At 36.2% G+C, this 24,519-nt stretch overlaps 1 protein-coding gene across 1 annotated transcript in view; it reads right to left on the minus strand.

Annotated features, from left to right (window-relative positions):
• Positions 1 to 118: 118 nt before the first annotated feature.
• The window catches only part of ORC4 (origin recognition complex subunit 4), a 98,045-nt gene continuing 73,644 nt past the window's right edge, over positions 119 to 24,519 (minus strand). The window contains 10 exon segments of the mRNA XM_035726518.1: positions 119 to 2,804; positions 5,097 to 5,128; positions 5,131 to 5,163; positions 5,244 to 5,262; positions 5,264 to 5,299; positions 5,301 to 5,346; positions 6,227 to 6,315; positions 6,318 to 6,335; positions 12,751 to 12,837; positions 20,043 to 20,216. Coding sequence (XP_035582411.1) covers positions 2,616 to 2,804; positions 5,097 to 5,128; positions 5,131 to 5,163; positions 5,244 to 5,262; positions 5,264 to 5,299; positions 5,301 to 5,346; positions 6,227 to 6,315; positions 6,318 to 6,335; positions 12,751 to 12,837; positions 20,043 to 20,216 — 723 coding nt within the window. The 3' untranslated portion in view covers positions 119 to 2,615.

A 24,519-nucleotide genomic window follows, 5' to 3' on the forward strand; every position in this document is an offset into this window, starting at 1 on the left:
AGCTATACATTTTTCTTAAAAAGGGGAACAGTAGCTTTGTCATTTCTGGCGAGGCTCACACCTTGAGATATGCAAGAATGGGGATAGTGGTGAAAGGGAAGTTTGTCAAGGGTGGCATTTCCCCCCTTTACCGTCTAAGCAGATTGTATTCCCCACAAGGTATGTACATTAGTCCCGCCAGTTTAGGAAACCAGAGGCTAGCAGGCATTAGGTACCTTGTCTTTTCATATGGAAACAGAAAAACGTGGCTTAGGAAATTGTCATCAATATACAAACCACTCTTCCTAAAGGATATTAACTAGTTTACTGACTGAATGGAACATTCTGGTATTTTCACTTAGGGTAATCAGTAAGAGTAATCATCAAGGAAGCTAGCTTTCATTACATTTTTAATGTTGCCAAGGCTTTTGTTTATCGTGTGGCTTTCAAAAGAAGGGATGGAAAACCCCACGGGAGCACTGTGTCGTCGTTCACACCAATGGATTCTCAACCCGCACTGCCTTCTAAACCAAGTGAAAACGCAAACTAGGATGGAATGTGCACTGAATTGCTACCGAAAGACTGAAATTGTTTCCACAGCATGTTCTGCTAAACTGATTTTTTGAAAGTTAATACATAGTATATACTCAACATACATAGCATTAGGATATGGTATGTTTGGACCAGCAAGTTTCAATTCCTCAGAGCCATTCACCACATGAACTGGAGGTGTTTGTGTTTTGTTTTGAAGAAGATCCTGTTTGGGATAGGGTACTTGGAAAGGTCATGTGAGTCAAAACTGCACTGAAACCTCTAACACTCTTCCTCACCTGTTTTGCTAACCTTTTCTCTAATTTGCGTTAAGAATTGTTTCACTGAAAATGAAAACTCACCCTGCGACTTACAGTTTTCTAATCTGTATACTGGGTGTTGGTGGATCTTCTGCAGGTCTTCTGTAACCAGGAAGGCACATGAGAGCTTTCAGCCTTTTAGTGGCATCTTAAGCTAATAATTTGCAGTCTGAAATAAAGTTGTTTAGATGCGTTCACAGTGACTGCCATTAAGGCAGATAATACTTCCCTAAAATAGTTCAGAAAATTTTCTTAAAGGGAAAACTCTAGCTCAAGTGTAAAATCCTGCTTCCAGTAGCAGTGATGCTACCAATGCTAAGTATTTTGGCAAAATATCCCCTAAAAATCTGTAGACTATTGCACAGAACCAGTATGTAAGCCTTACCTTTACTGAGACACTGCTGAAAAGTAAATGACAGTGATCTGAAGACTTAGAAGGCAGGGGAAGGAACAGCTACGTCTGCAAAAAAATAGGTTGAACTGAAGATTTTTTTTTTTTCACACAGAAATATTTACAGTCCAATCTATACCTGATACTTCTGAAAACCAGATAAATCACTTCTTAGAGCATACTTAAAAATACGTGACGAGAACCAGTTAATGAATTTTAGTTCTTGATAGTGGGGCTTTGGTGTCAGTCAAACCTGAGTTGAATTCCAGGGTCTGTCAATCATTCTCTTCCTGTGTGATTTTGAACACTTGCCACTACAATGTTAGTTTTCTCAACTGTAAATAGTCCCTGAATATCACAGGGCGTTTGGTAGTTAAAAGGATTATGAACAACACGAGGATGGAGACTGCCTTTTGAAAACAGTATGTAATCAAATATTCTTGAATAAATGAAGTCACTACACACTTGGCAAATGCTTATTAAATTTCATTCTAAACAGATACCTGGAATTAGTTCTTGGACTCCTGAATTTATAAGGTGAGCATTTCTACATTCCCTTTAGAGATTTACTTTTTGATACAAATAAATTTAGTCAATAGTGCCAAACACTTCCCATTAATTGTGGGAATGGTTTCCAGGCATTTCCTAAACTCCCTGTTAAAAACAAATTCTGATCCTTTGGGGCCTAGGAGAGGCCCAAGAATTTTTTTTTTTTTTAAACATTTCATGGACATCTTTAATGAAACTGGGAAGAATTTGCTTTTAAAAAATTCTACAAGGGATTCTTTTGTAGATGATATGATTAAGTACCATCTTTTGAGAAGCCTGGAAGAAATTCATGTTCAAACTTTTCACTTTTTTCTTCCATGTGAACTATCTTCTGCCAAACTGGTCAGTCTCCTGAACCAGAAGACCTGGGTCCTGGGGTAGAATCCAAAATTTCCATGGATAGAGAAAAGAAAATGTGGCACCTCCCAGTGACCAAAAGATTCCTCAGTACACCTCAACTCTTACCATTGTTTCTTTACTGCTTTTAGGATTTGTAAAAACACTTGGCTGCTGGGTTGAAACGAACTCTTCAAATATACCGCATAAATACTTGACAAGTGTTAAATAAGCATATGGTTCACTCCCTGAAACAGTCACATTTATTTCTTTGCACTGCTACTTACAACATAATCCAAATCACTGGAATTATAAATCATGTAACTGCTCATGATTCAAAGGCAAGAACACAGTCAAGACAACTACATGTGTAACAGTCCCCATAAATACAAAAATACAGATTTATAAATATAAGAAAATGTAATAATATATCTTGCTAAAGGACAATAGCCTTGAGTTCCTTACAGAAGAATGCCTGAAACTCCATTAACTGAAGCCACTGGTTATATTCATAACCAGCTTAGTGAGGATGTTGCCCACTGCCTAACATCTGTAGGACAGTTGGGGTATTTCTGCAAAGCATTCATAATTTGAGTATTATCCAAAAGTAGTTTCATCAGCTGGTACTCTCTCTGTGTATTTACCGAAGTCCTTTCCATGGGCCTTATTAATTCTAACTGTTGTAAGTGTTCAAAAGCCTGGAAGATGAAAGAAATAGTTTAGGTTGAATAGGGGAAGTAAAATAATGTTAATCCAGAGAACAATTAGGGTTGTGTTTAACTGTAGAACAGAGTGCCAGGAAACAAAACTTAACAGAAATCAGTAGGGATCAAAAACAACTCTCATCAACCTCATAAAAACTTCATCTATCAGGTGAGGCAGTGTCAATATACAGTTATCTGTCCCTGCATTGTTGAATGTGAACAGGGGCAAACTCTAATTCAGTCTGCACAATATGGTTTTCTTCCAAACCTCATTCTGTACCATATCACCTGCTAGTACTTAAGGGAAGGGCTTCCAGTTCTCTCTATAAAAATCTAACATCTGATAAGACCAGTACTTTAATTACCTAGGTTATTAAAATTTGCATTTACATTCCCTTTTCTAGTTTTGTAAGACTTTGCTACGTAGAAGTTTAATACAGCTGCAAAAAAAGCCAGAGGCAGAAAAGACCCCTAGGAGTACACCAAGCCTATTCAGCTGACCCTATAAATAAATGATTCAGCAGAGTGGTATGGGCATGAAGGAGAGAAGACAGCCTCCTTTTTCCCTCTGGAGAGCATGCCACCACCTGTCACAAATCCCTTTCCTCCATCTTCCCCCTCTTAAAAGGGTTGTTTATTATCTGTTTCCTCTCACCTCTAATATTCACGTATTATGTCTTTTCTAACTCTGTTTGTTTTAGGTATTTTATTGGCATATGAAAAAAAAGCCATTAAATCATGACATGGTAACTATTAAATATTGACCCAGTGAAACACATTCTGGAGCTTTCTATTCTTACAACCACACTGTAAAAAAATATCACTGGAATATATTCTTTATGTATCATAAAAAGTCTTCTGATGAAAAGAGAAATAACACAACCACCATTCATTCTGAAAATGAGAAAATATCAGAGGCTGCAGGTATTATTGGGGCTGAATAAAATTGAGATTTAAAATATTTCTAGGCAGCAAAATACTTTATTTAAAAATGCAGAAACGAGCAGGAACAAAATACAAATCACTCACAAGAATTTAAATGTTCATGTAATCCTTTGTACTCATAACCTCCACAAACTATGACTATCAGACCAGACATGGACATTAGGAAGGGAAAAAACCAACCTCCAGTAGGATGAACACATTCCCTGTTCTTTTAAAGAAACAGTAATGCCCTGTACTCACATTTTTTTATTTGGTATAAGAAATAGAAATCCTGACACATTAAGGCCTATAAAGGGTGATAAAGGACTATGGATCTATTGCTAGAAAGAAGAAAGGAAGAGAGAAAGAAAGAAAAAGAAGGAAAGAAAGGAGGGAGGGAGGGAAAGAAAGGAAGGAAGGAAGGAAGGAGGGAGGGGAAGGAGATGCTTTTCCCCATAAAGTCCTCTAGAGCTGCACTGTCCAGTAAAGTGACCACAGAGGGCTACTGCTATTCGTGGAACCTGATTTTTAATTTTATTTAAGTTTATTATTAAATTTAATGTAAAATTTGATACTCAAGTCAATTAGAAAATTTTAAGTTCGTTGGAATAATTCAGAATGTAAATCTACTTCACCTACAAATTCTATGAAATCTAAAGAACAAATATTTCCAATGAATATTTAGTGAATTAAGATGCGCTTTAAGTGTAAACACACATGAAATTTCAAAGGCTTAATACAAAACAAAATAAAGTGTATCACAGTAATTTTCTGTATCGATTATAGACTAAAATGCTTTTGGTATATTAGGTTAAATAAAATTTATCATTAAAGTTATCATTTCACCTTTTTAACGTTTTTGTTGCTACTAGAAAATCCAATATTACACTAGTGGCTCACATATTTCTACTGGACAATGGTACACTCTAATGAAGTTCCTCAAGTTTTAAAACTCATGATTTTAACCAACCCCCCTAATAAAACTTTGTATGTCCTCACTAGCCCATATTTTATTCTTATAGTTTTTAATGGCTAATATTGTCATTTTTATCTTTTTACTGCTAAGATTTATAAAGCAACCTCTGGGTTGTACAGGGACAGAATTTATTGATGAACTGTAATGTATAGTTTCTTTGCACAATGCAGGTGCTAGAACAGACAGTAGAGGGCAGTATACTTCCACAAACTGGGAAATGCCTGACTGCTTTAGAATTATTCAAACGTTTCATTTTGAGATAATTTGTTATGCAAAAAAAATTTCTATGATAAATACCTAATGTTTCAAAATTAGAGTTCAACTATGATATATACAAACTGGATGTAAAAACATACCTGTATGCAGAAAAATAACTTAAATCTTACCTTCATGACAACAGGTTTCTCAAAATTATAACAGAATGGGCCTTCCTTTGAACAAACTTCTGAAACTCTGACAGAAAGCAATAACAACATTAACACCCTCAAATAGCAGTGAGGTAGAGTCAGAAAGAAACCAAAGTCTCATCTCACCATTATAGACCATTTGGAAAGTTAAAGGGCTCCTCTTCATAGATGTCATTTAAATGTATTCATTGCTATTATAAGACAGATTTCCAAGACTGACAGACCTACAGTAAAAGGAAAACGAATTATGAGTTGTATGTTAACTTACTGATCCATAAGATTGAAGTAACTATCCTCCAAATAGAATGATAAAGTGAAAGATTGTGAGGGGGTGGCAGGAGATCAAGGCCTCGCCCAGGTTCAAACGTGTTTCAGTCACTATTACTTATACAACCTAAGCAAACTTGCTCCACCTTCCTGGGCTTAGCTTTCATATAAGCAAACTAAGAAATCTTCTTAAGCTTGCAGAGATGTTATAAGGATTAGAGAGAATATTATCAAGCACTTATCACATGGCCCATAATAAACATAAACTGACACTGCAATTGTGTATTTTATTTATTAAAATTTTATTTATTTGAGAGAGAGAGAGAGAGAGAGAGGGAGAGGTGCAGAACCCCCACTGAGCAGGGAGCCTGACCCAGGGTTCGATCCCAGGACTCCTGAGATCATGACCTGAGCCAAAGGCAGACATTTAGACTGAGCCACCAGGCGCCCCTGCAATTATGTACTTTAAGTCACGTAGGGTCCTTGATATTCCAGAGAAACCCTAAACACCTTGAAATTGTATCATTTTTTTTTCTGGAGAGAAGAAAATTCATTAAATTCTTAAAAGGGATGGGAACCTTCAATGCCAAGGCTCTTAGTAGCACTTGATGCAATGTGAACGCCTGCAATAGAAGTCTTATCTGGATTTCCAATATAGCAAAGGAGGGAGAGCATCGAGATTCTTTCACTTTAAATGGGAGTGATAATACCTTTTGCAGGGCTTAAAGGATGTATGGATATAAAAGTATTCTGTGTTATACCAATGTTAAGTATAAATTTTGAAAGAATTCCATTATATTAACTTAAACTTATAAAAACTAATTAAGCATGCATCTCACCATTGTACAATAATTGCTTTAGAGTCCATGCTACACAAATGGTTTGCCTCCATCACATCTGCTGCAGTCATAAATGGGTGTGATGTTGTTACAAACGATTTAAAGCAAGCATCTAAGGAAATGTGGATTAGAAAAACATTTACATGTTTACTTAGGCATTCTGGAGATATTACTGAACAAAATTTCTTCATTTGGAGTCTATTCTTATGGGAGAGTTAAAATTAATATTTGGGAAAGGTAATCTCATACTTGCTCTATTAAATATAGTATTACAATACATACGCTATTTACTCTAACAATGTAAAGCATAAAAAAAAAAGTTCTTGCTGCTCTCTCTACCTCTTCCCACTTGCACATCTTATTTGCAATTCCTCAAAAAAAAACACTTAAAAAGGAGTAGAGCAAGAAGAGATCCAAAATAGGTAAGAATGCTATTCAAAGGTTGTTTTGATTTCATGGGAAAATGGAGTAGGGAAGTACCTGAGCTCACTTCTCCCATGGAAACAAGATTGAAACTACATATAAAGCAACTCTGAGAATGCTCTGAAAACCAGCAGCTGAGGATTGTGTGTGTGTGTGTGTGTGTGTGTGTGTGTGTGGTGTGGTGTGTGGTGGGTGGGTGTGTGTGGGTGTGTGTGGGTGTGTGTGGGTGTGTGTGTGTTTGATGCCTACACAAGACTCATTTCAGACCTAAGGATATATACACACCGGTAGTGAAGGGATGGAAAAAGATATTCATGCAAATGGGGTGGGGGGGAAAGGGCCAGGGTAGCAATGTAATATAGACAAAACACACCTTAAAAAAGACAAGGACTGCGGGTTCTAGAGGGGAGGGTGGTGGGGGGATGGGTTAGCCTGGTGAGTGGTATTAAAGAGGGCACGTATTGAATGGAGCACTGGGTGTTATACGCAAACAATGAATCATGGAACACAACATCAAAAACTAATGATGTAATGCATGGGTGTTAACATAACATAATAAAATAAAATTTAAAAAAAAGAAAAGAAAAAAAGGACTGTGATAAGAAACAAGATCATATAATGATAAAGGGATCAATCCAATAAGAGAATATAAAAACTGTAAATATAATGCACCCAACACAGAAGCACCTAAATAATAAAAACAAATATTAACAGACACAAAGGGAGAAATTGACCATAATACCATAATTTTATAATTATAATTACATGTTATAATTTAACAACTCTTACATCAATGGACAGATCATCCAGTCAGAAAATCAGTAAGGGAAACACTGGCCTTAACAGACTAGCCAAATGGATTCACAAATATATACAGATCATTCCGTCCAAAAACAGCACCGAACACATTCTTGTCAAGTGTATGTGGAACTACTCCAGGACAGGTTACATGTTAGGCCAGAAAATAAGTCTCAATAAATTTAGTAAAACCTGAAATTATATCAACCATCTTTTCTGAGCACAATGGTATGAAACAGGAAATTATTCACAAGAAAAGAAAAACTGAAAAAACCACAACACGTGGAGACTAAACAACATAACAAGTCAACAACGAAATCAAAGAGATAATAGAAAACTACATGGAGGCAAATGGGAATGTTAATACAGTGTTTCCAAATCTCTGGGACAGAGCAAAAGCAGTTTCAAGAGGGAAGTTTATAGTAATACAGGCCTACCTCAAGACACAAGAAAATTCTCAAGGTAAGAATCAAATGTTACATTTAGAATAACTAGAAAAAGAAGAACAAAGCCTAAAGCCAGTACAAGGAGGAAGTAGTAAAGATCAGAGTGAAAACAAATGAAAGAGAGATTAAAAACAAACAAAACAAACAAAACCAGAAAAAACTATCAGTGAAACTAAGAGCTGGTTGTTTGAAAAGATAAACAAACCTGACAAACCTTAGAGAGATTCATTAAGATAAAAAGAGGACCAAAATCAAAAATAAGAGAAGTTACAACTGACACAACAGAAATACAAAGGATTATAATACCTAAGAGGACTACTATGAAAATTATATACCAACAAATTGACAACCTAGAAGAAATGGATAAATTCCTAGAAACATACGATCTTCAAGAACTGAAATCAGGAAGAAACAGAAATCCAGATACTAGTAACAAAATTAAAACAGTAACTTAAAAACTCCCACAGGGTGCCGGGGTGGTGTAGCGGATTAAGCGTCTGTCCTACTCTTGTTCCAACCAGGTTGTGATCTTAAGGTCCTGAGATCAAGCCCTGCGTCGTGCTCCCCACCCACACGGAGTCCTGCTTGAGATCCTCTCTCCTCTGCCCCTCCTATTTGTCTTGTACCCTCTCTCTCTCTCAAATTAAATAAATCTTTAAAAAATAATAAAAATAAAAACTCCCAAGAAATAAAAGTCTAGAACCAGATGGCTTCACAGATGAATTCTCCCAAACATTCAAAGAGTTAATACCTATATTTCTCAAACTATTACAAAAAACTGAAGAGGAAGGAATGGCTATGAGGCCAGCATTAGCCTGATACCAAAACCACTACAAAAACAGAAAATTATAGGCCAATATTCCCAATCAAACTGAATACAATACATTAAAAGGATCATTCATCATGATCAAGCGGGATTTATTCCAGGGATGCAACGATAGTTCAAGATCCACAAATCAATCAGTATGATGTACCACATTAACAAAATGAAGCATAAAAATCATATAATCATCACAACAGATGCAGAAAAGCTTGGCAAAATTCAGTATCCACTCATGATAAAAGCACTTAACAAAGTTATATAGAGGGAACATAACTCAATACAATAAAGGCCGTCCATACATGAAAACCCAAAGCCAACATCATAAAAGCTGAAAACTTTTCCTTAAAGATCAGGAACAAGACAAGGATGCAGACTCTCACCCTTTTAATCAGCATGCTACTGGAAGTCCTAACTGCAGCAATCAGACAAGAAATCAAAGGCACCCAAAGTGGTTAAGGAAGAGGTAAAACTGTCACTATTTGCAGATGACATAATCTTAGGATAGGAAATCCTAAAGACTTCACCAAAAAATCACTAGAACTAACAAATACTTCAGGTAAAGTTGCAGGACACAAAATTAATATATAGAAACCCGCTGTGTTTCTGTATATTAATAAACTAGCAGAAAGAAATTAAGAAAACAATCCCATTTACAACTGCATCAGAAAGAATAAAATACCTAGAAATAAATTTAACCAACCAATGAGCGAAAAACCTTTCCTCTAAGACCTATTAACACACTGATTAAAGAAATTGAGGGTGACACAAATAAATGGAAAAATATACCATGCTTATGGACTGGAAGAACTAACATTGTTTAACTCTGTTCTATGCAAGCAATCTATAAATTAAATGCAGCATTTTCCACAGAACTAGAACAAATAATCCTAAAATTTGTATGAAACCACAAAGGACCCTGGAAAAGCCAAAGTGATCTTCAGAAAGAAGAACGAAGCTGGAAGTAGCACGTTCCCAGATTATCTATACTACAAAGCTATAGCAATCAAACCAGTATGTTATGGCACGGAAACAGACACACAGATCAGTGGAATAGAAGGGTGAAACCAAAAATAAAGTCACACATTTATGGTCGATTAATCTATGACAAAAAAGGCAAGAACATATAATGGGGAAAAGACAGTCTTCAATAAATGCTGTTGGGAAAACTGGACAGCTATATGCCGAAGAATGACACCGGACCGCTTTCTTATACCATACAGTAAAACAAACCCCAAATGGATTAAAGACCTACATTAAGGCCTGAAACCATAAAACTCTTTAAGCAAAAACAAAACACTGGTCAGTAAACTCTTGGATATGTCTCAGCAATATTTTTTTGTACCTGTCTCTACACATGAAGACAACAAAAAATAAACAACTGAGACTACATAAAACTAAAATACTTTTGGGACGCCTGGGGCTCCCTGCTCAGTGGGGAGTCTGCTTCTCCCTCTGCCTGCAGCTCCCTCTCTCCCTCTAGCAAATAAAAAAAATCTTAAAAAAAACCAAAAAAACTAAAATACTTTTGCATGGTAAAGGGAACCATCAACAAAACAAAAAGTCAATCAAATGACTTCTCCCATATTTGCAAATATATTTGATTAAGAGATTAATATCCAAAATATATAAAGAACTCACAGAACTCATTATCAAAACCTGAAACAGTTGGATTAAAAAATGGGCAAGGAGCTGAACGGGCACTTCCAAAGACATACAGATGGCCAACAGACACATGAAAAAATGTTCAATATCACTCATCATCAGGGTAAGGCAAATCAAAATCATAATTAGATTACCTCACACCTGTCAGAATGGCTAGTATCAAAAAAGGTAAACACAAGTGTTATGGAGGATGTGGAGAAAAAGGAACCCTCCCGCTCTTTTGGGAATATAAATTGGTACAGCCAGTATGGAAAAGAGTATGGAGATTACTCAAAAAGCTAAACATGGAACTACTGTACAATCCAGCAATTCCATTTCTGGGTATTTACTCGTAGAAAACAAAAACACTAGCTCGAGAAGATATTTGTACCTTTATGTTCATTACAGCATAAAATTTACAACAGCCAAGATTTGGAAGCAATCTACTTGTCCATCAACAGGTGAATGGATAAAGATGATGATATACACATACATACACAATGGAGTATTACTCAGCCATAAAAAAAAGAAAATCTTGCCATCCATGACAACACGGATGGATCGAGAGGGTATTATGCTAAGTGAAATAAGTCTGACAGAAAATGACAAATACCGTATGATTTTACTTACATGTGGAATCTAAAAATAAAACAAAAACAAATTTGTAAACACAGAACAAACTCATGGTCGCCAGAGGGGAGAGGGGTAAAGAGATGGGTGAAATAGGTGAAGGGGATCAAGAAATACAAACTTCCAGTTATAAAATAAGCCCGTCTCAGGAATGTAAAGTATAGATCAGGGAATATAGTCAATTACACTGAAATAACTTTGTAAGGTGACATATAGTGACTATACTTACCGTGGTGATCATTTTGTAATGTATAAAAATGTCAAATCACTATGCCGGTATGACTGAAACTAACATATATTGTATGTCAACTGTACTTCAATTAATAAAACAAAAACACTATTATTCAAAGCCCTAGACCAAACCAAAAAGGCAGACCTGTGACCTGTATAAGCTTTTTTACTAATTGTTACTGAACAATTAACCAGTTCAGGTTAGTGTTAAGTGATAGAAGTTACCTACTTTATGTTCAACTGTACATAATAGAAAAAAACTAAAAACCAAAATTATACCTAGAGACAACTATTCATGTAGCTAGTCGCCTTTCCAACAATTTGAAGAGTTCTTTAAGTGTAATTTTCGTAACACTTTCATTTAGTCATTAAATAGGGTAAGCAGAGATAGCAGATGAAAATATATGATATTTGGTTAAATTTGATTTCCAGCTAAACAATGCATAATTTCTTAGGTGTAATTAAGTACCACATAAAACTGAAGACATATTTATACTAGGTGTAAATCTCCCAGGTAAGCCAGGGCCCAGGGTCCTGAACTGAACAGAAGAGTTTGGAAATCCTCGTCCTTCATTCCGTTACTGGGAGAGAACCTGATACACAGTAACTCCTTCTCTTACTCTTTCCTTTTACTGTAAAATACTTCTTACCTAAAAAGGCAAGATAATGATGTACTGGATATCTACGACTACTTCCTCAGCTTACAAAATACAATCTTACAGGATCTATTTCTTTCCCTGGTTGGATTCTCTCCTGTTCTTCATACAAAAAGCCGTGCTGTTACACTTCTACTATGTACATATATATTCCTAGACAACAGAGAGTAATTTCCAAATTTTATATAAATACCATATTGTACTTCTACAACTTTCTCTTCACTGAACATGTATTCTGAGAATTTATCATATTGAGGTATCATTTCTAGTTCACTCATTTTTTCTATTGTATTATATTCCTTCATGTATACTCACAACTTACTCTTTCCCTTATTGATCGATATCTGTCATTTCCCTTTTTTTGCAATTATTAACAAGGCTGCTGCAAATAATCTTGTACATGTCTTCTTGTGCATCTGAGTTTCTCTAGAAATCTAATTTGCCAAAGTACCTAGACATATTTACACTACTAGCAGCCATAAATTTTAATAGTTGCAGACATTTACTATACCATTAGACATAAACTTACCATTAGAAATAAGCATTTCTATATACTAACAATGAGCATGTTGAAAACATAATTAAAAACAAGATATCATTTAAATATGATATTTACAAAATATCAAATCCAAAGAAAATTAAATACTTAGGTATACACTTTAAACATACACAAAATCTGTGTGGTAAAAATTATAAAATGATGATTAAACAAATCAAAGAAAAACTAAATAAAAGGAGAAATGTACCTTATTCCTGATTGAAAGATTCGATGTAGTAATGTTAATTCTCCCAAAATTTATCTATAAGTTTAATGAATTCCCATCAAAATACAATTACCTGGTGAAATAAAATGAGTGTAAAAATAAAATGAATACAAACCAATAGCATGTGTAATGACCGCAGGTTTTTGCTGACATTGAAATGCTTTTGAAGTACTTCCCGCACACTTCTATCTTCTGTGAGACACTAGAGAGAGAAAAAAAAAAATCAAAACAGGTAAGGAACAAGGCAGTTTAAAAACTACAATGTGCCTCACTAGTTGGTGTACCTCATTAACTCTGATATTTATTCATTATTAAATAGGTGTTGGTTTTATTTTGTAGAATACAAAAATCAAAATGAAATTTCCAGTCTATTTTCTTATCCCTTTATGTTAATTAAAATACACAAAAACAAAACATAATACTGCAACCCCAAACTTTCTGATCTAAAAAGGGAAACTATACAGTCATACCAGTGGGATGATCAAAATTCAGCACAAAACACAGCAGAGAGTAAGAGCTACCATATCGGGGAACACAAGGTAAAGCAATACAAAGAATGCTTAAACTATATGAGTCAATAAGGTAAAAAGAAAGAGTATTCCAGTTATAGGGAACAGCATGAGCAATGAAGGAAGATCATGGCATACTGACAGAAAATGAGTAGTCATGTAACCCTGAGTTTCAGTTATTGGCAAAGTGATTTCATGGAAAGACAAGGACAGAAAAACCTAATTGTGGGCTATTGCAATTGTCCATATAAGAGACAAAAAAGGTCTGAATTAATAGTGTGAATACAGAATTAAGACATTTATAGAAGACATGGTCTGATGGAGAGTCAACTGGTGATGTGTGGAGAAGCAAGGGCTTGAGAGAGGGAAGACAAAAATCAGAGATATTTTGGGGACAGAACATCCCAGGATGAACGAAGAGTGAAATGTGGTCAAGAAGTGAAACTTGGTTATCAATATTTAAGAACTAAATGGAAAAAGAGCAAAGAGACTAAGATAGATACTGAAGACTGGAAGAGAATCCAAGAGAGAGCAATTAAACCAAGGGAAGAAAACTTTAAGAAGGATAGTGATCAGCAATGTAAATTACTTAGTATAATTAAACTAAAATATATTTTGAGAAGAAACTAATCACTTTGGAAATGTGGAGATCAATCAGGTCCTTTGAAAAAGCAATTGTGACTGCAGTGAATTAGAATTAATGAAAAGTAAGGTACATTTGGCATTAAAGAAAAAATTAGACGTAAGGAGAGTAAACTCACAGCTGGCAGAGCCAAAAACAGCCTGGGCAAGATTGACATAAATTTTCAAAAATCATCTGTAAGGAATAAGGATTCTTTTTTTAAAACAAACAAAAAACCCAGGAAACCTTATTTTCTAGAGGTAGAACTGTTATATCCCATACTTCTACTGTAAGAAGATCCAGATTCAAGAATAAGTTCAGTATAATGGAATAAAGTTTTATGCTCTCAGTAAATACATTATCCTAGTTATAGTCCCCATTCCCTTGTCATTATTTTCAGTATTCTCTTTGACTTTAACAATTTGCTTGCTGTTACTATTGAGAGTACACAAAATGAACACAAAATAATAAAGCAAAGAAATACACATAAAAAACTTCTGGGAATTAACTGTAGTCCTGTTAAAACTAAAACTATAAAAAAATCACCTCAAACAAAAATATTGATAAATAAGAAAAAAATTTCAGATAAAAGAATTCAAATTTTTAAGAACAGTTAGTTAACTGCTTTTCTTCTACACGATGCTTCAAAGGGTTAACTTATATTTTTAGAAATCTGAATCCAACTCCCCATATTTCTGAAAGCTATCACCTTCTTGCTTCCATAATTACTTAATATGCTTTAAGAAGAAGTCTAGATCTGTATGTGAGCCATTAAAAAGAATCTCTTAATACACTTTCACCTTGATTCCAACACTATAAACTTCTTGGAGATATAAGGCTATTATAAAAAAAAAAAACAACTCTTTGGATGTCTATTATATTTAACTATGACAGTCATTGAAGATATTAGATCTTGGGTTTTGAAACATTAATGAATTTCTTACTTCTCTGTATTGAAAGCTCCCTTCTAGCTGGCTCAGGAAATGATGCAAGGGAACTAAGACAGAGAATCATTGACTGACATCACCCCTTATAGGAACATGGGAAATTCCCAGAAACAAAGCAGACCTCCCCTGTTATTCAAGGAAGCTGAAACATTAACTTTTCACTGATGAACACATGAGTAGCAGTTGCAGAAGCCAGTCCTTATTGTACTAATTGTACAGTTTGCTTGGCTGGTGCCCTCTTCACAGGCAGATTCTAAGCACAATGTAACAGAGTTTCACTGGTACCTCAGAACTCATGATGCTCCAGGGCTAACTCAGTAGCAGCAGTATATGTACTAAATCTCCTAGTCAGTTCCTGCTGAATCTTCTCACCTTCTGTTAACTAAAGGGAAGGTTATGACAGTAGGTAAATGTTCCTTGAACTTAGCTATAGTACTTTGGGAGAATTTCCTTTGAGGAAAATTAGTTATGATCCTTTAAAATGCTCTTTCATTCAGGGATTTCTCCTTATACTGCCATGCTGAGATGGTGTTTACTCTGCTTAACTTACTTGGCTCATTTGGGGTATGGCTAAAACATTCAAGTTAGACAGGATGCCCAGGTTCAACCATATCCTGGATACTTCTCGGGTTAAGATTCCATAGGAGGCGACCTGTTATCTACACCATTGTTTTTTGTTTGTTTGTGTTTTTAAACCTGGGATCAGAAAAACTTGCTAGGTAGTCAGTACTGAGAGAAAGGATAGCTCCCTCAATGCAACCCCCACTTTCCTGGGCAAGGCTTCTGGCCATGGTGCTGACATATATTCCAAGTGAAGCACATCCATTAGCATACCAAAAGGAAGTGGCAAATGAGGATGAGGATAAAGGGAACAAAATACTAGAACTAAGACACAAACTCCAGTGGTATTACTTCTACATTATAAAAGAACTGCAAGACTGTAAAACAAAGAAAGAAACAAACAAACCCAAAAAACAAAAGGATAGTGCTCACATTCATTTCTACCATCTGCCCCCTAAATTCAGTGATACAGGATCAGCAAAAAAGGACCAAAAACCTAAGGGTTAGCCACCCTCCTCCTACATGGTTACCATTTTCCAAGTCATCCAGAATTATGCTTCACCAGTAATCCCTTTCATCTAATTCCTTCATATACCCACTTGGATGTACAGAATGCAATATTCTGTGAAGGACAAAAAGATGGGTGCCAGCACTGTACAACCTGGGCTATGTAGTCATCTTAGGAAAAGAAAGGGAGCAGGGACAGAAATAAGAGTCCTGGCAAAGCAAAGACATTTAAATACTATGAAAGACTGGGGGACACCTGGGTGGCTCAGTCGGTTAAGCGTCTGCTTTCAGCTCAGGTCATGATCCCAGGGTCCTGGGATCAAGTCCCACATCGGGCTCCCTGCTCAGCAAGAAGTCTGCTTCTCCCTCTCCCACTCCCCCTGCTTGTGTTCCCTCTCTCGCTGTCTCTCTCGCTCTCTCTGTCAAATAAATAAATCTAATAAATAAATAAATAAATAAATAAATAAATACATACATACATACATACATACATACTATGAAAGACTGTATTTGAATCTCTAAAGCAGTCAGAAAAAAATACTGTTGTAACAAGGATAAATCAGTTCAGGAACTGTAGAAGGTAAAAGTCTGTAAGGCACTGAAAAGTGGATTCAGAGGCCAAAGATGCAGAGCTCATTCCACTCCAGACCAGGTAAGGAAAGGGACAATGTGGGAGTACCAAATATAAAGGGTTCTTAAAGAACAGAATCTTATAATAAGATGGAGTATCAAAAAAACTTCCCTGGGCTGACAAGTCTGAGTCCCAGAGAGGATTAGTCTGGGGAGAAGGGGAAAAGGAAAAACCCACACCTAATTGTATCACAGTACAATATCTGAATTTTAAGGATAAAGATAACCATTTTTCCATTCAATTCTGTATAGTTATACTACGAAAAATAATACAAAATTGTCAATCAGAACAATATGCAATGTTTGAACTCTATGTAAAAACAACTTCAGTATATATGTTTGAAATGCTATAAATCAAATAATTACTCTGTAGTGTAGTATAAGGAAGTAGAATGGGCATGGATATAAGGGAAACTTGTATGTTTTACCATGTATTCTTATACACTGATAAAATTTTGATCAGTGAACTTTTAGTAATCTCTATACTCAATGTGAGGCTTGAAACCACAACCCCAAGATTAAGAGTTGCATGCTCTTCCGACTAAGCCAGCCAGGTGTTCCTTTGTTCAGTGAACTTTTAAGTTAAAAAAATGAAAAGTGACAAAATTAATAGTGCTTAGATGAGCAGACTATATTTTATAATCAAAACAAGAATCAAGTTTTAGTTATGTAAGATGAGTAAATTTTGGAGTATTAACAACAGTAAGAATGTGACTATGGTTAACAATACAGTGTTGTACACTTGAAATCTGCTCAGAAGACAGCTCATAAGTATTCTCACCTCTTCCCACAAAAGAAAAAAAGAAGAGAAAAACAAGAGATCTCACCTCTTCCCACAAAAGAAAAGAGAAAAACAAGAAAGAAAACGGTAACTACTGAGGTGATGGATGAGTTGAATAGCTTCATTGTGGTATTTCATGATGTACATGTATATCAAAACATCAAGTTGTACACCTGAAACATATATAATTTTTATTTTGTCAATTATACCTCAACAAAGCTGGGAAAAAATAAAAAAATTGTTTAAGAACAAAATAAATGCAAAGTTCTCACTTTTAATTTGGTATTGATATTTAAGATTAAAATCATGACTGCTTTTCCAATCAGTATTTGTATATCCTTTCGGTAAATACCTCCAAGTACAATTGCTGGATCGTAGGGTAGTTCTATTTTTAACTTTGTGAGTAACCTCCATACTGTTTTCCACAGTGGCTGTACCAGTTTCAATTCCCACCAATACTGTAGGAGGGTTCCCCTTTCTCCACATCCTCACCAACATCTGTTGTTTCCTGTGTTAATTTTAGCCATTCTGACAGGTGTGATATGGTATCTCGTTGTTGTGATTTGTATTTCCCTGATGATAAGTGATGTTGAGCATCTTTTCATGTGTCCATTAGCCATCTGTATGTCTTCTTTGGAAAAATGTCTATTCCTGTCTTCTGCCCATTTTTTAACTGGATTGTTTCTTGGGTGTTGAGTTTGACAAGTTCTTAATATATTTTGGATACTAACCCTTTATCAGATATGTCATTTGCAAATATCTTCTCCCATTCTGAAGGCTGCCTTTTAGTTTTGTTGAGTGTTCCCCTTGCTGTGCAGAAGATTTTTATCTTAACCAATTTTTTTTAAAGATTGTTTATTTCAGAGAGCGAATGAGATAGAGAGCATGAGAGGGGGGCGGGTCAGAGGGAGAAGCAGACTCCCTGCTGAGCAGGGAGCCCAATGTGGGACTAGATCCCGGGACTCCAGGATCATGACCTGAGCCGAAGGCAGTCGCTTAACCAACTGAGCCACCCAGGCGCCCGAAGCTTTTTATCTTGATGAAGTCCCAATAGTTCATTTTTGCTTTTGTTTCCCTTGCCTCAGGAAATGTATCTAGTAAGAAGTTGCTATGGCCAGGTCAAAGAGGTTGCTGCCCGTGTTCTCTAGGATTCTGATGATTTCCTGTCTCACAGTTAGAGGTCGTTTATCCATTTTGAATTTATTTTTGTATAGCATTATTAACAACAGCCAAATAACGGAAAGAGCCCAAATGTCCATCAATAGATAAATGGATAAAGAAGTCATGGTATGTATATACAACAAAATATTAATTAGCCATAAAAAAGAATGAAATACTGCCATTTGCACCGATGTGGATGGAACTAGAGAGTATTATGCTAAGCAAAATAAGGCAGTCAGAGAAAGACAAATACCATACTATTTCACTTAAGTGGAATTTAAATGAAACAGATGAACATGGGGTAAAAAAAAGAGAGGCAAACCAGGAAAGACTTTTTTTTTTTTAAGATTTTATTTATTTGAGAAAGAGAGAGAGAGAGTGGGTGGGAGGGAGGAGAGGCAGAGAGAATACAAAGCAGACTCTGTGCTGAGCACAGAGCCTGATGCAGGAATCGATCTCATGACTGCAAGATCATGACCTATGCCAAAACCAAGAGTTGGACACTTAACCAACTGAGGCACCCAGGTGCCTCCAGACTCTTAACTATAGAAAACAAAAAGGGTTGCTGGAGGGGAGGTAGGAAGGGGTTGGGTTAAATGGGTGGTGGATATTAAGGAAGGCATTTGTGATGACCACTGTGAGTTGTATGTTAGTGATGAACTGCTGGATACGACACCTAAAATTAATATTACTTTCTATATTAACTAATTAGAATTTAAATAAAAACTTGAAACTACAAAAAATTAATATTGCTTTGACATAAAACAATATTCTTAGAGCCAGTGAATATAGACTTTGCAACTTTAATTATCCAAAGATCTAATCATCCTCATCAGTATTTAATATCATAGACCAGTTTTTCCCAATTCTTTCAAAACCAAGGAGTCTAAATTATTTTCTACTTTCAGAAGACCCATATTTCTGAAAGATTCTACCATGTGCGATTTATTCAGCAACACTGTTTTCAATTGTGTTATTAAACACATTCCCACACATATACTCTCTCCCTTCTCCCTGCCAACTGAAAATTCTTGACAGCATAAGATAAACTGATGCTAGTATGTTGAGTTGGTATGACAATAGCCTATATATGTTACACTATTCAATTTAAGCACAGATAAATTTACAGAGTCCACAAGGTTTAGTAAACCTTTAAATCAACATGCAAGTGTGACTAGGTAAAAGACCCTGAAGGCTCCAGAGACTACAAGATGAGATTCACCAATTTAGAAAATACAACCAGAGGTGCCAAGCCTGGTTTGACTTAAAAGACCCAATGAGATAAAAGCTGAAACTGTATGAGAATTAGCAGAGGAAAAAATCCAAACTGGATAGTTAGGTATGAACCACCGAGCTAAAGTACTGCTAAACTTGTAAATAATGAAAATAATATTTTTATAATACTGTAAATATTAACAGAATAACCTAAAATATAAGCCAGATCGAAATAAAACAAAAATTTCATTAAAGTTCTTTTGAGAGAAAAAATTTAGGATATGACATTTCAAATTCTTTTAAAAGAAAATAACACAAAAAAGTGTATAATTTGTATTAATGCAGTTTTATGCTATAGTAACATTAGAAACTTTGTGCTAATTTACAAATTTGTTTAAATTTGTAGGTTTTTATAAGCTTTCAATGGTATAGCAAGGCACAAAAATAAAGATTATTGCCTCTGTTCCAAGTTACCTGAATATTCTCATTCCACTTCTCAGTGAAGATCTTGTCTGGAAATTCTGCAGGTAGAGATAATTGTTCTTTAAATATTTTAAGATACTGTGGAAAACCAAATGAATTCATTAAATGTATCTGCCGGTGAGAAAATCGTGACTTCACTCTTTTTTCTAAGAGTTCCAAAATATCCTTAAAAACAAACAAAAATCCATGTAAGATGCATGTTTAAAAAAAAAAAAAACATACCAATATTAGAGGTATACATATTTGAACTACCACTATTAATTAACAATGCTTACCCTATAAAACACACTTAAGCATTTTATGCAAGCCTCCAAAAACTCAAATCATTCCCTTGATATCCTTACAGTTATGCAAGCCACTTTTAATAATCCCCTTCTAAGAATGTGTAGGCCTGGTGATGTCATGCCTTTTTCCCACTAAGCTATTCTCAGTTAATCTTTAACATTCCAAGACCAACAATAATTGCAAAAAAATTCTAACTATTATTGAATAGCTCTGCCACAATAACACCAAGAATTTCAATAAGGCATTTCATACATTGACAAAGAGAAATAATGATATGTGAAGAATTCAGAAAAACAGCAAAATGTAGTAAGACTTATTACATTCCTGAAAATTTAAACATCTTCATTGTTTTATGTAATAACGACTCAAGAAGTAGCATATGTAATGGAGAAAAATTCAGTTCCCTAAACTACCTATAAATTCAAGCTGAAGCCATGGTGAAATGAAGGAACAAACTACAGGAGAGGAAACTTGCAGGAAAACAGCATGACAGTGGTAAATTACTCTGTCTTCTGGCTTTTTTACAGTGATATTTTAGAAACTACTTGCATTTCTGCTATTTTCCTTCAGAAGTTAGGAATCAAGTTTATTGTCATTTTTCTATAAAAGAACTTAAAAAAAAAAGCTGTGAGGACCTAAAATATGGATTTTTAAATCTACCCAGATGATTTTCATAATATAGGTTAAGAAACCAATCATATAGAGGAAAAATACAAGTGATCAAAATGGGATCATGGTTACTCTGGAAAAGACAGGATAGATTAATAAATTGGGGTTAGTAGGGAGAAAGTGAATGAAAAACCTGGAATGTTTTTATAGGTCAAAGAAAAATACAGTGTAAGCACAATTAAAAGAGAATGAAGTTATGTTCAGAGACAGCAATATTATAAATTTTCTATTAATGAGCAGTTCTAGATCATCCACGTAGGTAGGTGGCTGAAAGGTAGTGCAAACAACACTCTATGCCAGCAATAATTAAGAGCTTGAACTTGGGAATGGAAAGAAAGGTGGAAGTAAAAGATATTTTAGTGGTGGACAATAATGACTGAAGTTGGCAATGTGGGAATAAAAAGAATAGTAAAAAAAAAGAACCACTTCCACAGAGAAGAGACTGTTTGCTAGTAAAGTCACTAATCCATCTAACCTTTTGCTTTTCCCCTATAAACACAGATATATGACAGACTTGAACAGTACAGTTGGGAGAATTATACATAGAGAATTTTTAAAGGCCTATGATAACACTGCTAAAGAGCAGCTGATTCTTTATCTGGTCCTTCAATGGGTCAGTAACATGTGCCACTATTACTTCTACCAAAAGAAAGATTTTTTTTTTTTTTTTAAGCAAGAAGGAAGATGTTTCCTGAACTCTTGTGGTACGAATGCTGCTTTTGACAAAGAGGAATAAAGATATGTGAAGAACCAGACAGAGGTTCTATGAGGGAGACTTATTATGAAGGCATATATCATATACTCTAAAGCACTGGGGAAAGAGGACAGAGATAAACACTCCACAGGAAAACAACACTGGAAGGAAGACTGTTGAAAGAGGACTCAGTAAAGCATTTCACTTTTCTAAGAAGGAAACAGCTGTAGGAAAGGAACAAAAGTAAATGGGTATAACCAGAAACCTGCCAAGAATGAAATAGGAAAAAGAAGAATGAAAACAGACGCATGGCAGGCACAGTATGAGAAGAGATGACTCTTAAATACCAGTTTTACCTGAATTTAGTAAGAAAGTTTATGATGTAAAAGAATATGAACAAAAAAAGGCCTATGTAGCCATCTGAAGTATATAAGGTTCAACATGTAGAGAGTCTTCATAAAGTAATGTGATAGTGACATTGAGACTATGGTTAAAATCATTCTAAAATCACCCCCAAGAAGCAAAAAAGCCACTATCTACTTCTACAGCTTGATAGAAGTAATCCCTTCCATTTCTGGAGATAAATACTTACAAAGATGGAATACTATCATTTTTACTCAATTCTAGCATTTTCAAAAAAAAAGAAACAATCTTAAATATAAAAGTAGAAACTATTAATTTTAATAAAACAGTGGTACAATTAATTTTCTCTTTACTTGCTAATGTAGATATTATACTAGTATAATCTGACTTCACATTTTTTTTATTCAGTGATTCCACTGGAGGGAGGGAGGCATTAGTTTATGAGCATGTGTGATAAATGTTTTATTTTCTTCAATCTGAGTTGAAAAGTGGGATAAATGCAGACAGGTGGAGCAAGATGGCAAAGGAGTAGGAAGACCTAAATTTCATCTGGTCCCAGGAATTCAGCTAGATAGGGATCAAACCATTCTGAACACCTACAAACTCAACAGAAGATTGAAGAAAAGAATATTTTTGGAAGGAAAGACGGTGGAGGAGTAGGGGGACCCTATTTCAACTGGTCCCCGGAATTGAGCTGGATATCTACCAGACCACTCTGAGCACCCACGAAACCAGCCTGAGATGTAAGAAGATCTGGATCTCTACAAACAGAATATATATAACAGGCGGTTGATTTTGAGGTAGGAAGCGGGGAGCTGTGATTCTGTGGGCAGATATCGGAGGATAAACGGCAGTGGGAGGGTGCCTGGCCGTGGGGATCCTACACGGCCGGTGAGCGACAGCCTCGCGCGCTGGGGACGGGCACACACTCGCAGACCTGTAGTGGCAGGGAAAGTACGTTAGGGCAGCCCCCAGGGCGGAAACCCGGAGCAGCGAGGTTGCGCCTGCGAACTGTGAGCGGTGGGCGGTTTTAGAAGCACAAAGGGCAGAGACGGGCTCCGACCTGGAGGCATGACTGGGGGCCCGGTAGAGGGGAGCAGTCCTGAGAACCCAGGACGCTGCAGTTTATAGCAGCACACACAGAAACGGAGACGGTGTGGCCTGGAGAGCTCACTGAAGAACCGACTGTGGTCTCTCTGCTTTGAGGCAGAGGGTTGGAAACGGTCTCTTCTGCTCTGACTCGCGGAAAAGAGGCGGAAAGCCCCCAGGGAAAGCCGCCAGAGAACAAAAGCCCCAAAAACTGATACCCGTTGAGCCCATCCCCCGCCACGGGGGGGCAGGGCAACTCCGCCCAAACAGGGTTGCCTGAGTAACAGCAAGGCAGGCACCTCCTGAAGACAGGCGGGGAAAACAAGAGGCCAGCAACCCTAAGGTCCCAAGAAAACAGGTGCCTCTTCCTTGGGTTCTAGTCAATAATTTGGACACTATACATTTGCTCAAACACCCATCAACAGAATGACTAGGAGGAGGAGCCCCCAAAATAGAAAAGACTCAGAGATTATGACTTATGCTGCAGATTTACAAATGGATGCAGATATAAGCAAGATGTTGGAGATGGAATTCAGGCTAACAATTGTGAAGACAATGGCTAGAATGGAGAAATCAATTAATGGCAACACAGAGTCTTTAAGGGCAGAAATGAAAGCTGAATTGGCAGAACTTAAAAATGCTATCAATGAGCTCCAATCCAATCTAGATAATCTAACAGCTAGGGTAAGTGAGGCAGAAGAATGAATAAGTGACCTGGAAGACAATATAATAGATAAAAAGGGAAAAGAAGAGGCCAGGAAAAAACAACTCAGAATCCATGAAAATAGAATCAGAGAAATAAATGACACCATGAAGCGTTCCAATGTCAGAATAATTGGAATCCCAGAGGTAGTAGAGAGAGAGAGAGGTCTAGAAAATTTATTTGAGCAAATCGTAGCTGAGAACTTCCCTAATCTGGGGAATTAAACAAACATTCCTGTCCTAGAGGCAGAGAGGACCCCTCCCAAGATCAAGGAAAACAGGCCAACGCACCAGCATGAAATAGTAAAACTTGCCAATCTTAGAACCAAGGAAACGATCTTAAGGGCAGTTAGGGGGAAAGAGATTACTTACGTACAGAGGGAGGAACATCAGAATAACGTCAGACCTATCCACAGAGACCTGGCAAGCAAGAAAGGCCTGTCAAGACATATTCAGGGTACTAAATGAGAAGAACATGCAGCCAAGAATACTTTATCCAGCAAGGCTTTCACTTAGAATGGATGGAGAGATGCAGAGCTTCCACAATTGGCAGAAACTGAAAGAATATGTGACCACTAAGCCGGCCCTGCAAGAAATATTAAGGGGGGTTCTATAAAAGGAGAAAGACCCCAAGAGTGATATACAACAGAAATTTACAGGAACAAT

The sequence above is a fragment of the Zalophus californianus genome, chromosome 3 (assembly GCF_009762305.2).
Source record: "Zalophus californianus isolate mZalCal1 chromosome 3, mZalCal1.pri.v2, whole genome shotgun sequence".
Classification (NCBI taxonomy): domain Eukaryota; kingdom Metazoa; phylum Chordata; class Mammalia; order Carnivora; family Otariidae; genus Zalophus; species Zalophus californianus.